This window comes from Arvicanthis niloticus, chromosome 6 (genome assembly GCF_011762505.2).
Source record: "Arvicanthis niloticus isolate mArvNil1 chromosome 6, mArvNil1.pat.X, whole genome shotgun sequence".
Lineage (NCBI taxonomy): Eukaryota > Metazoa > Chordata > Mammalia > Rodentia > Muridae > Arvicanthis > Arvicanthis niloticus.
The window spans coordinates 32704560-32717440 of NC_047663.1; the positions used below are offsets into that span (position 1 = coordinate 32704560).

Genomic DNA, 12881 nt, shown 5'->3' on the forward strand with positions numbered 1-12881 from the left:
CATAAGAATCACCTGGAGCACTTGTTAAAACATAGATTCCTGGAGCCCAGCCGCATCGATGCTGGGTCAGGAGGCTGAGAGCGGGCTGGAAAATAAACTTTTCTAATAAGCTCTCAGGCAATCGTGAAGCCACAAATTCATGGGCCATAGTTTAAGTGGTTCTTCCTAGGACCCAGAGATAAATACATAAATACAGACTTAGAAATATGATCAGCAGAGTAATATGGTAGTATCCAACTGTGTCTTCCACTTTGATCTGTCTTACCTACTTTTATTGCTAAAAGCAACTGTAAGACCATATACACTAGCCTTCATCTTTGAAAAATAGGGCATAGATCAAAGCCTGTGTCTCACAGTTCCTGGTTTTAAGGTTGTTGTTTTGAGTGCTCCTTTGGTCCTCCCTTACTGCTACATCATGGGTTATCTAACTGATTAATGAGCACCATGTAGTTTCCGGAAAAGACCACTTGGTTGGCCTTTGTTCCATTGACACATCCAATTCCATTAGTGTCTTTCGTTTTTTTTAAAGGACCATGGTGAAGTGTTGCCAGTAAGTAGAAACTGATACACTGTCCAGTTCCAAGTTTGTTGTGTCAGAAACAAGTTTCAAAATATTCCAGGCTCTTATCATGGCAAACCCCACCTTATCCTTGAAGGATCAGAGCTTTTCCTCCACGAGGCATCAGCCCACTGAGAAATTAATGACAATTTCCATGGGAACTCTTAACCTTTGCTATATTGGACCAGGCCCCTCTGAGGAAGATGCTAAGAAAAATGTTAAAACATTTTTAACTAGGGTCTTGTGCTCTAGGTCGTTCCATAATAAGTGGTAAAGATACCCTAAGTATTTCTGAGAAAGAAAAGAATATTTTTAGAAATTCAGTCAGCACTAGGAAAAACTTTAATAACAAGCAAATTCTAATGAAAGGTGAATAGGTGTGAATTATGGGAATATGTAAATGACAATAAAGGGTGCAGTATATTTCAGTTTGACTGGCATAGGTCATTATCCTCTACCTCATGGAAAGATTTGAGATTTGGCAACCCGACTGCGTTCCCACCAGTGACCTTAATCAAATCGTAAATAACTCGCTGACCAGCAATGGAAAACTGCATCTGTGCCGGTTCCACCACCAAACAGATGTGGCAAGGGCAAAATGATAAAGATCAGGCTCCTGTCTCTAGGTAAAGACCAGTAGGACACACCCGCAGAATATTGTTCCAGAGGGCTGCTTGTGACTCTAAAAGAGACCGACAAAGGAAGATGTCTCAAGCTCCAGACAGGCAGAGTTGAGTTAAGGCAAAGAGAAACAGTTTCACAAAGACCCACTCCTATCCACAGCCTTAGAGCTGACACTCCACCACCCTTTTAGGTAAAGCAGAGCCTTTACAAGGCCATAAATCCCATGTATGGAGGCTCTCGGGCATCACTGTGTAAACTGTTCCCAGAAGAAAAGGAAAAACACCGTCACAAGCTCAGGCACACCATCCAATGATGTGGCCTCTTGAGGATTTGCCTAGCCTTCACTGAGGAGGTCACCTTGCCCTGACCCTGTGCGCAGTCTCAACGAACAGCAAGCCTACCATGAGAAAAGCTGGTTTTTATTGATTTCCTTGGCTATGTAATTTGTGCTAATTGGACTAAAAGAATGAAATTCTGGAGAATTAAAAAAAAGAAAATTGGCCATTCCCTTCTTCATTCAACACACATTTGCTGAGCTTCCACCACAGGGCAGCTACAGCACCGAGTGGGCTGGCAGATATTCATGACACACAGGTTACACACCCAAATCTCAGACTCTCAGTCTCTTGAGGGGATAGAGGCATTTCAATCAACAATCCTAGCGCAATGAAAACCCTACTGTAAGACAGACGCCAGTGAATTTCAGAAAGATACCCAGATCTTCCTTCAGAGGCAATATTTTAATAAATATAAACTCAGGGGAATAAATCAAAATTTAGAAAATGAAAGGCAAAGCTCAAGAGGGAAAGCAGTTTAAGTCTCGGGAACAGCGTGCACAAAGGATAAGCCCGTTAGGTCTGCCCTTAGTAGCTTGTTGTATGCTTAGCACCTCCAGGGAAGCTAGAAGGTCAGACTCATGTCAGTCATTCCAAGGAGGTGAGACTACATCCTACGGGCAAGAAGGGATGGTGAAAAGGTTTTAAGGAAAGGAATGCTAAGGGCCTAATGGATTTCAGCAATTCTAGGGAGGACAGAAAACAGAAAAGCGGGGTACTGGGGCTGCGGCTAGAGGTGATGAGACCATTAAGAGACTGTTACAGTGGTGCAGGTGGGCAATGCTAAGACCTCAGAAGCAGGACTGGCACAGTGGGGCTTGAAAGGTAGAAGGAAAGGCAAAGGGATTCAGGAGTTAGCATATCAATGCAGCTTGGTGATTGATTTGACGCAGCTGAGGGGCCAGAGGGAGGAGCCAGAGAGTCTGAATGGGATCTGAGATGGATGGCATTGCCATCTACCAAAGCAGGAAATATGAGGGGAGGAAGAAGTCTGGGGGAGGGGAGGATGATGAGTTCAGTTTGACAAATGATGAGTCCTGAGGTACTTGTGGGATATCTAGGCAATGAGCTTAATGGAATCCAGACCCCAGTCTTGAAGGAAACGGCCCAGCATCAACCTTCATTCCTAATCCCCATTTCTCCTGACTTAAAATACAAATCCTGTGTTCCAAATGTCAGTCCGTTCACTACCAGGACTCCATGGAGCACCTTGGGCTCAGATGCTGTCTGGCACCCTGGCAAAGACACCTGGTTGTGGCACCGAACTTATCTTGTTGGTTCTTTGGCTCTCAAACTAGGTAGGCCATGATTTTCAAACAGACGGGGGGGGGGGGGGGGAGGGGTTGTATGCGTTGGGCATTCTTAGACTATTCTAATCCCAATGTGCTAATGTTTGAACTATGAGATGATTCGTTCTTCCTAGGGTGTGAAAGCATAGGAGAAAAGAGAACAAACTGATTCTGGTAGATTCCATATGCATGTTCTGTACTGTACCAACACAGTGTTGGTGGTTCTTAGCCCAGATTTAGGGCTAAGACTGAGGTCCTTGGAGGTCACCTCCTTAACGTCACACGCTAGTAGCAAACAGCACAGCCGTTTACCTGCATGGTATTTAATCCATTCACTTTCGACTCTACTGTCTTATGAGCAATCAGACCATCTGTACTCTAGCCTGTCACTGTTATACAGGGGGAAAAGCGAAGAGAAACAACACCACAGAGAATTGGTCTTAGTTCGTGTGTTACTCACAAATCATGTAGTCCCAATAATGACACCATCATCGCCTTATACCAGTTTGTCTGCAAAACGCATGTGATTCACATTTAAAAAAAAAAATTAGAAGCTTCCAGTCTATCCTCCCTTCCTCAGGGATGGCTACCAAATGTATCATTGCTAAACCACAAAAGACTATGTTAGAGTAACATTTGTCAAAGTGACATTAAAGGCAGTGGATAGAAACCGCTGGAGCAGGGGTAGTGCTGCAGCTGAAACATTCTCGTAACTCACTTGTGGTGCGTGGCATGGACGCCACTGGGCGGTGTGGGCATAGGAGACCACCCACTGATCCACAGCTCCTGCCACAAAATGCAAGAGAAAACTGGATTCCCTGGCCTTTGAGACAAAACTGAATATCCTGGTCTTGAAGTACTCAGATGGGACTGATACTGCTTCTTTCAAAAGAACTACTCGGTTTCTTCACAATCAACTTTCCTTAAAAATATATATATTTATTCATTTATTTATTTATTTAGGTTTTTCAAGACAGGGTTTCTGGGTAGTCCTAAGTGTCCTGGAACTCACTCTGTAGAACAGGCTGTCCTCAAACTCAGAGATCCACCTGCCTCTTCCCCCTCCCCACAAAACTCAAGAGTGCTGAGATTAAAGATGTGCCCCACTACTGCCCAGCCCCCTCCCAAAAAGTCTACTTCTGTTGTCATTTACAAGTATATTCGGAAACAGGCTGTGAGACTCTTCACCCTCCAGCCAAGGGAGGACACGGGTCAAATGCTAGCTGTCTAGTGAAAGATACAACTAAGGACTCACATTCCAATCCTAGACCCTAGGAGTTTCCTTCCTGGGAGACAGTAGAGTTTTAAGTGAGGAAATTACCTGAGAATACCACTGTTTGGACAAAAGCTATCTATGCTGTGAGCTCACCATTTGCTGGCCAAGCATGAAATCAGCTCTTCTCTGAGGCTCTAGAGAGGACCGGGAGGCTGGGAAGAAAAGAGTGGGTAACCGAATAATCAAGCCCAGGTCCGAGGATAGGCCAACCTGGAGTGTGGGAAGCACAGCCAGAAGAGCATAGGACACAGCAGGAGGAAGGTGGGAGAACTGAAGCCTCGCTCTAGCCCCTTTCTACCCCATGGGAGCAAAGGCAGTGTAAGTCACCCTTCCACTGACCTAAAATTTCTCATAAGAGGAAATCAAGCAAGGAAGCAGATGAGGATGTAAGACACCCAAAAATCTCTCACTTGCAAAGGAGCAAGATTTCCTCACTAGTGGAGATGAACAGATACCCCCATTTTGAGGTGTAATAGTTTAGTTTCCCTGCATGGCTGGGCATTAGGTACTGGGATCTATAGCAAAGGGAGGCATAGGTAGTAAACTGGGTGGTCTTAGTACAATTTCTCACCCAAGAAGACACAGCAAAAATACTCTAACACCCGAGGAATATTCTAACACCTGAGGCTTACAATGACCCTGTTTTCAAAGCCTGGAAAGTGAAGGTCTGACATACACAAAATGAATAAAGAATAGTCTCCAGCTTTGAGGATGGACCAGGAAGACCCTCGAACCACACTGTCCTACACCCAGATGCTTTCCCACCACATTGGAACCCTAGGTTATAGTGTATAGCCAGAGCTGTCCAGAGAGTAGAAAAACTTGTCATATGCCTTTTCTGAAAAGGAGCAAAGATGGACATGCGGCCTAGACTCCTCACTGTGGCCTCTGTCCCAGGATAGTTTTGAGAAATGAAGACCAAATCTAAAGACAAAAAAATAGACCCTGGTCAAGAATCTGAACCAATTATCCTTCCAAAGTTGCAAGGGATAACAGGCAGAAAAGGATTCAAATCAAAACACAGTAACAGGGGAAATTTCTAGTAAGACAAGAAACAGCCTAAGAAAAGCATTTCTCATCTTCTAGGCAGAGAAAGCAAGATATTTGGTTGAAAATCAAATCTAGGTTTCAACTTGCTACTTGACTTTATTTGTTTTCGTTTTGTTTTTTTTTTTAAAGTGTTTTTCCCAGTTGGTGTGTGTGTGTGTGTGTGTGTGTGTGTGTGTGTGTGTCCGTCCCCCTACAAACAATGGTGTATATTTAGCAATTTGAGTACTTCTGAAACTTGTATCATTAGTCAATTTTGTAAACATCGCATACTATATTTACACAAATCGAGATGGCTATGATATCACTGAATGACATAGTCTTACTGGGCCACCACTGCATGTGCAGACATCATTGAAACATCATTACGTGGCACAAGACTATGTATGAAAAAGGCCCCAACTTTAGGAAAAAGTCCATCTAAACTGCAGCTTGAGCCAACCCACTTCCCCATACCTTATGAGGAGTTGGTAACGTAAAAGGGAATACTGTCTGACTAAAGCCAGACAACTGGCCCCTTAAGAGCACATTTATAATTTATTTATGGCTTAATATTTTCCACTGATAGGGTTAATAAATCATGTTTCCATTCGACTGGTTTTCTGTGCTGTATGAATTTCTCTATTTTGATACCAGATCTTAACATGTTTTATTTTGCTTGTCCATTTTCCAGTTCATTTTTGCAGCTACAGAGAGAAATTTATTAGTCTGTATTGCCGCCTTTCTGCTGTTGTGGAGCTGGACTCTCTGAATACCCAACAGTCCCTGAGGGAAGCAATCTCAGACAGCGAGGTCGCAGCTGCCAAACAACGACACCAGCAAGTGTTGGACTTCATTCAGGTAAGGCAGCTATTCCTTGGGTGATGCTTTACTTGTGGCTAGTAAGAAAGATGCCATGGAAAGTCTTGATGGCATCCCAGCTGGGCTCATGCAGTGAGAGCTAGACTACATACACCATGTAGAAACAGAGATCAGCACCCAAAAAGAAAAGAATAAACAGACGAGGTAGACAGGCAGGAAAATAAGATTTGGAGAATGATAAGGTTCTTATCATCTTATTGAGGTTGGTGGGGGCATGAACTGAACTTTGGATGGCCAGACAAGACTGGGAAGCTGGACAAGACTGGATGATAACAATGAGTGAGATCAGAGGGGCCAGACCAAAGGCCACAGTAAAAAAAAAAATTTTTTTTAAATATATATATATAAAATAAATTTTAAAATCACAGTTTCTCACATCTCTGCTGGGTCTTATTGGAACAGGGAGGCCATGCCTCTCATGGGTACTGCTGTAATCATACTGGTGGTTCACTATAAGAATTCTGTGTGGTCCTGCACACTAAATAGTCTGCCTGGTCTCTCCTAAATTTAAGGAGAGGACTAAAGGTAAGGAACCAGCCAGATCAGATGCTCCAACAACGATCCAAATGAGAAGTAAAAAGAATTCAATATGAGGAAATATTGTGTACTTGGAGCTTAATAAGTAAGTCACATGGGCTTGGGTAAAGTACTTACCTGGGAGAATGAGGCCCTGAGAACCCATATTAAAAAGCAAGTTCATGGGGGCAAGCCTTATAACCCCAGGGGATAGGGCATGCATTGTATACCCTGAGCTCAGGATGCTGGGGAAAGATAACAACCTCTGGCACTCACTGGCCCAGCCTAGCCTTTGTAGTGTGCCCAGGGACAATGAGAGACCCTATGTGGAAAGCCGAATAGACAGAGCTTCAGGGAACAGCCCTGAAGGTTGACTCCTAACCTCTACAAACATGTATGCATACACACCCATACACACATAAATATTCACATGTACACACACACACACACCATTTTCTACTCATTTATGAAAAGTAGTCACGATAAACTGACTATAGACACTTTAACTTCAACACTCAGGCTACAGAAGTAGGCTGATCTCTGTACATTCGAGGCAAGTCTAATCCACATAGAGAATCATAAGCTATCCAGGGTTACCTAGCATGACTCTGTCTCCAAGAAAACAAAAAGGAGGGATGTGTGATGGTCCTATATCTTAGTATTATTTTCGTGTTACAGAAATAATTTAGTGAGCTAATGCTCACAATGTTCCCGACACATACCAACTAGTCAATAAGTTATATGTTCACTCATCAATAAGAAGTTCATGGTGAGACATGCCTCTAGAAGTAGAAACAGGAGGATCAAGAGTTCAAGGTCATCCTTAGCTACATGGTAAATTCAGGGACAGGGCAACATCAAACAAAGTCTCAAAAACAACAATAAAAAGATAGAAGTAAAAGTCCTTTGAAATATAAAAATGAGAGGAAAAATGTTTGGTAATATTTAGAAAGAAAATGTTGCCAAGCAATAGAATTACCCTATGTCCCTCATCTATAAATGAGGATGACCCTCAGGCCAAAGAATACCTGTTTTCTTCTCCACCTGAGGTTGTAGAATTTAAAATCTTAAGACATTCAGTCCATTAATTTCATTTCCAATTAAGAACAGATGTGGAGAGTAGAAACAGAGTAGGAAAAAGGGGGATATGAGATAAGGATGACACCAAAGACACAGACTCTCTCTCTCTCTCTCTCTCTCTCTCTCTCTCTCTCTCTCTCTCTCTGTGTGTGTGTGTGTGTGTGTGTGTGTGTGTGTGTGTGTGTGATACACATGAGTATGTAGGCGTGTGCACCTGTATATACTCAGAGGTCAGAAGTTTAGAGGGATGTTAAATGCTCTGCATATCTTTCAGACAGGGTCGCTCACAGAGCTTGTCATTTCTCAGCCAGGCTAGCAGCCAGCAAATCCCAGCAACCTTCCTGTTTCCCCACCCATCTCAGCGCTGAAGTTATCAGAGAGTGCACGTGACCACAGCCAGCCTTCTATGTGGGAACTGGGATCTGAACTCAGGTCTCTGTGCTTGCACAGCAGCAAGTGCTCCTATCCACTGAGCTGTCTCTACAATCCCCTCCTCATCTTTTGAGTCCAGTGTCATGTTGAAGCCAGGCATGTTGACACACACATGTAATCCAGAAATAGAGAGACTGAGACAGGGGGACTGAGAGTTCAAGGCTAGCTTGGGCTACACATGGAGCTCAAGGCCAGTCTGGGTCACATAGAGAGACAGAGTCCCAAAGTCAAGAAAAACACCTCTTAGTTCTGAGTTGTCCCAGAACAGATGACATTTTGTTTGATCTGGAGGTGGGTGGCAGGGCTTGTTTCTCATATCTGCAATGAAAGGATTGGACTAGAGAAATTCTCTGGTCCTAGTCAACCCTAACATTACTTTTTTGACCCACAACAAGAAACATTTTAAAGAAACACTTCACTAACCATGCCTTGGATTGCATTTCTGCCTTACTCTCCTATAAGCTTCTCCAAATCTCATTCATCCAATGAGAACACCACCTTTCTTTAGTCTGTGGCCATCTTGAGCCCTCCCAGAATCCATGACGGCATCCTCACTTCCTGAACACTCCCCGTGCTCCCCTCACTCCTCATCTAGCCTCCAGTCTCTTTTCTCATTCCTTCTGATCAAATGTTTAAGTGGGCTGAATAATGGCAGGCCAGGCCAAGAATTTTTCAAAGTTCTTGCCTGCTCCGGACTCCCGTAGGCACATAGACTTGGATAAATGCCAGTTCCCTAAGTGTTCAAAAACGAACTTCTTGGAGTAGGGTAATTCCATACCATCTACCTGGATCCCCAGCCTTCAGTATGCCACCCTGCTGGTCCCGACATGAGCAATTTCACTGCCTGCAGACAACCCAGTGTCCTGGCTCCCCTTTACCTGTGTTGACTTCTTAGCCCCCCGCCCCCAAAATGAAAACCAGCTGCAGCCACTCATCCATTGGTGTTCACAGCTCAGCCCACCACACACCATAACCAGGGCCTGCAGAGGCAACTGCCAGGTCTGCCTAGATCTAAGACAGTGTTACTACACAAACCAAACATTGTAAAGAGCAGGCAAGTCTATGTAAATACTCCTAGGAAAAGAAGCCAAGGAGTGTAGCCAAAAAAGGGGAGGTCGGGACCAGGGGAGGCACAGAAAAATCACAGATAAGGTATACAGGCTTTATAGACAGCACAGGCAGTAGAAATGTCAAAGTGGGTGAAGGAAGAAAATGGGAGGGAGAGAGACAGAGACAGAGACAGAGACACAGAAAGACTCAGAGACACAGAGACACACAGAGAGAGAAGGAGGAGGAAGATGAAGAGGAGGAGTGAGAAGAGGAGGAAAGAAACGTCAAACCATGAAGACCTGAGGCTTAGCATACTTTGAGCTGCTAAAGCCAAAAGGGCAATTAGGCTGTAATTTATATACTGTAATGCTTCAAATGTGCCTAAGCCGTAATAGAAACAGAGCTCATTAAACAGGGCCAATCTATCATCCCCTCAAGCACCTTGTGGCTATGCCGTGAGAAAGCCAATCACCTTTACATTTTAATAAAAATATTATCTCGCCTGGGTCCAGAGAAAGGGTATAATTTATAGGATGAAAACTGAAGTTTGCAAAGAGCGGGGTGAGAAGTGAATGCAGAACCTTTCATCAACAGACCCGGGCCGTTCACAGGCGTTCATTTGAAAAGCATGTCAGCAAGTCTTCAGAAGTCGAATTTGGACCTTAAAATCAAGGGGATTATGTTGTCAGTTGCTTTTAGATCAACAGTGGAAGGTGAAATGAGTGGAAATTGGAATTCTTTTGGAACTACTTAGCGAGGTTTCATTAAACTCAGTCTACAGCCCTCCCTGAACCTATGGCAGTTTGCTTTTTCCTCAGCTGGGTCCTCCTCACCTCACCTCCAGGAAAACCTAAGACATCAGCGTAGCTTCATTCAAATCTGCCCATGCTTGGCAATAGGCTGAAACAGCTTTATCTAAAAAGAACAGGTGGATTGTTATGAAAAAATCACATATGTTTACAAGTTACCACAAAATGTCTGGCTTAAGGTAACAGAACGTTATTCTAGGTTTTGGAGAACAGAGGTTCGAAATTCCTGTTGGCAGCGCTGCAGTCTTTTGAAAGCTCTGGGGAAGAGTCCATTCTCCACCTCCCCCAGCATCTGTGAGCTGCTGTCATTTCTTAACTCACATCCGTCTCTACTTTTGTGGCTGTACTGTCTCTTCTCTTCAGCCAAGTCTCTCTCTGCCTTCACTCTTGTAGCAAGTCCTTACAAGGACATTTGTCATTGGAATTAAGTCTCCCACAGACAATCTAGGTCAAACAACTCTTCTAGAACCCTTAACAACCCCAGCTTTGTCACAGAAAGTGGTATTCACTTTTTTATCATATAAGGTAATGGCCACAGGTCCTGAGGGTTAAGAGTTAGGAAACTTTAGGGATTCACATTCATCCCACGAAAGAATCTTGATTGGCATTGTACAACTGAAGACGTTATAATACTTCTGAGTTTGCAGAGCGCACTCACCCATATCCCCTGAATCTTTCCAATAACCCTGACAGTAGAAATCTGAAGAGCTGGGTAGCCTTTCCATCCCTTCATTTACTGTGCTAGCATCCCCTGAGCATCTATTTAAGAAAAATATAAAAGCATAGTTCCTGTCCTTGACAGGCACTCTAAAGAAGTTATCCATAATCAGACAGTGCCTTTGAAATGACTTCAAGACCACTGTATACTGAATGCTAATAAAAAGCCAGCTGAGAAAGTAACTGTTTCATCAAGGGAAATCCATGCAGGTCTAACCTGGGAGTCCCAGTTTGGCTTTGCCTTCATGAACTTCGGGTTCCCTTCAAATTCTCCCTCTTAACATAGCTTACTGCCCGGGCCTGGCTGTGTGGAGCTTCCTGCCCAGCCAGCTAAGGGAACAAACCCTGAGCCTCAATCTCATGTGTTCAACACCAACATTGAATACTCTGCCAAGTCCTATACCAGGGCAGCACAGAGCTAGAAAGCAAGGAGAAATGGCCCCCAGCCACACAGTTCCACCCACTTGTTCATTTTAGCCTGTCTGTCACACTGGGAGTAACCATGAGAGGGAATGTCATCGTTTCAGAATCTATTATGTGCTAGGAGTGCAAGGTTCATTGGTGCTGGTTTTGTTTGTTTGTTTGTTTGTTTGTTTGTTTTTTAAAGAGTATGGTTAAGCATAAAGACCTAAGGAAAAAAATGAAAACAAAATAACACTGGGTGATGCCTAATCTTTCAAACCTCTCCAGTCAGAGACACTTAACGAACCATTATTCACACAATGAACATCTTCTACCTGAAGTTGGTACTGACACCAACTTTCTAAATGCTCTCCAAAAAGAACCTTAAGGTATTAGAGATGGATGCTACCTTAGCCATCACGTGGCTAAACTTCTTCAATTACTGCTTTGCCAAGGTACCCAGTGAAATCAGATGTAAAACCAACTGCAAGTCTTAGGTTCCCAAGAAACATTGTAACTAATGGTCTCTTCTTGGGAGACAGAACAATCAAAAAGCTCATGGCCATGGCTAGTGATCATGGTGATCTGAAGAACACCTGTCATCTACAGCGAGAGACAAAATAGAGCAACTTTTAAACCAGTAGCAACTACCACTGTACTTTACTAATGAAAATGTCACTAAAATCACTATAGTAACCCTGAAATTAAAGTGGTGCTGAAGCAAGATGTGCTACCATAGAGTGTTTCAACTCCTTAGCAGGAGCTTTTAAAAACTGCTTTAGACTTTGGAAGCATTTGTTTTGCATACACAAAAGTAGTAAGCTTATATATTAAAATTGCTGTATTAGATCATTCCCGTAAAACAGGTATAAATGTTCTGAAATGCATTTGTCACCTGCATCACATCACCTCCTCCCTTAAACTGTTTTCATGACACAGCAAGAGAAGACAGTGCTTTACGTGTGTGTGTGTGTATGTGTGTGTGTGTGTGTGAGAGAGAGAGAGAGAGAGAGAGAGAGCGAGAGCTATGCACCCTGCAGCATCATACATGCTTTCAAACCCAGCATCCTATTCAATCATCCTATGGGCTATCTGTAGTTTGCAAACAAAGCAACTAAAGCTCAAGCCAGTGCCATGGAAACCAGAAGTATAGCAAAGGGTCCATCTGTACTCTTAAGAAAACATATTTTTTTCTTCAATGGGTGCTTCATAAAATAATGCCTTTCACCATTTTATTCCAAAGCAAATCGATGAAGTCTGGCGTGAGATGAGGTGGATCATGGATGCTCTACAGTATGCACGATACAAGCAACCAGTCTCTGGCTTGCCCATCACTAAGCTGATTGACTCCTCCAATGAACAGAGTCTTAAGAAGATCAGTTCTACATCATCACACATAGACTGTCTTCCGTCAACATCCCCATCTCCAGAGATGCACAGGAGAAAGGCAGTGAGCGGTAAGCAGTAAGGTCTAGAGGTCTTTGGTTTGGACGCCAGTCTTTGCCCTGCCTCCACTGATGACGTTCTTTGTGTTGACACATTGGTTCTATGGGGTTGTAGGAAACACTGTTAGGAGTCAGAATCAAAAAGCATAAAAGAAACAAACCCAGAACTATGGAGACTAGGGCAAAACATGAGATTGCTTCACTCTGCTGGGGAGGAAGGGGGTGGTGGGTGTAGGGAAGGTTAGACCAGCGCTAGTCCATGTGACTATGGACATGGAGCAAGAATGGAGACCCAAAAATACCCTAAAGGAGGACTGCTGCCATTCCAGGTAAGGACATCAGCCCAAAGGAGGAAAGAGGTCAGGACATACCTCCCACTCGCATCATGTTCTCTGTTGGAATGTGAGGAAGAGAAAAGCCTTGGATAAGCTAATTGGAA

The 12881-nt window shown here is 43.6% G+C and overlaps 1 protein-coding gene across 3 annotated transcripts in view; it reads left to right on the forward strand.

Moving 5' to 3' along the window:
* Ankfn1 (ankyrin repeat and fibronectin type III domain containing 1) overlaps nucleotides 1-12881 on the forward strand; it is a 384869-nt gene that overhangs the window by 354024 nt on the left and 17964 nt on the right. For all 3 annotated transcript variants that reach the window (XM_076936037.1, XM_034506546.2, XM_076936038.1), the window contains exons 18-19: nucleotides 5804-5970; nucleotides 12241-12454. In XM_076936037.1, coding sequence (XP_076792152.1) covers nucleotides 5804-5970; nucleotides 12241-12454 — 381 coding nt within the window. The remainder of the gene's footprint in view (nucleotides 1-5803; nucleotides 5971-12240; nucleotides 12455-12881) is intronic.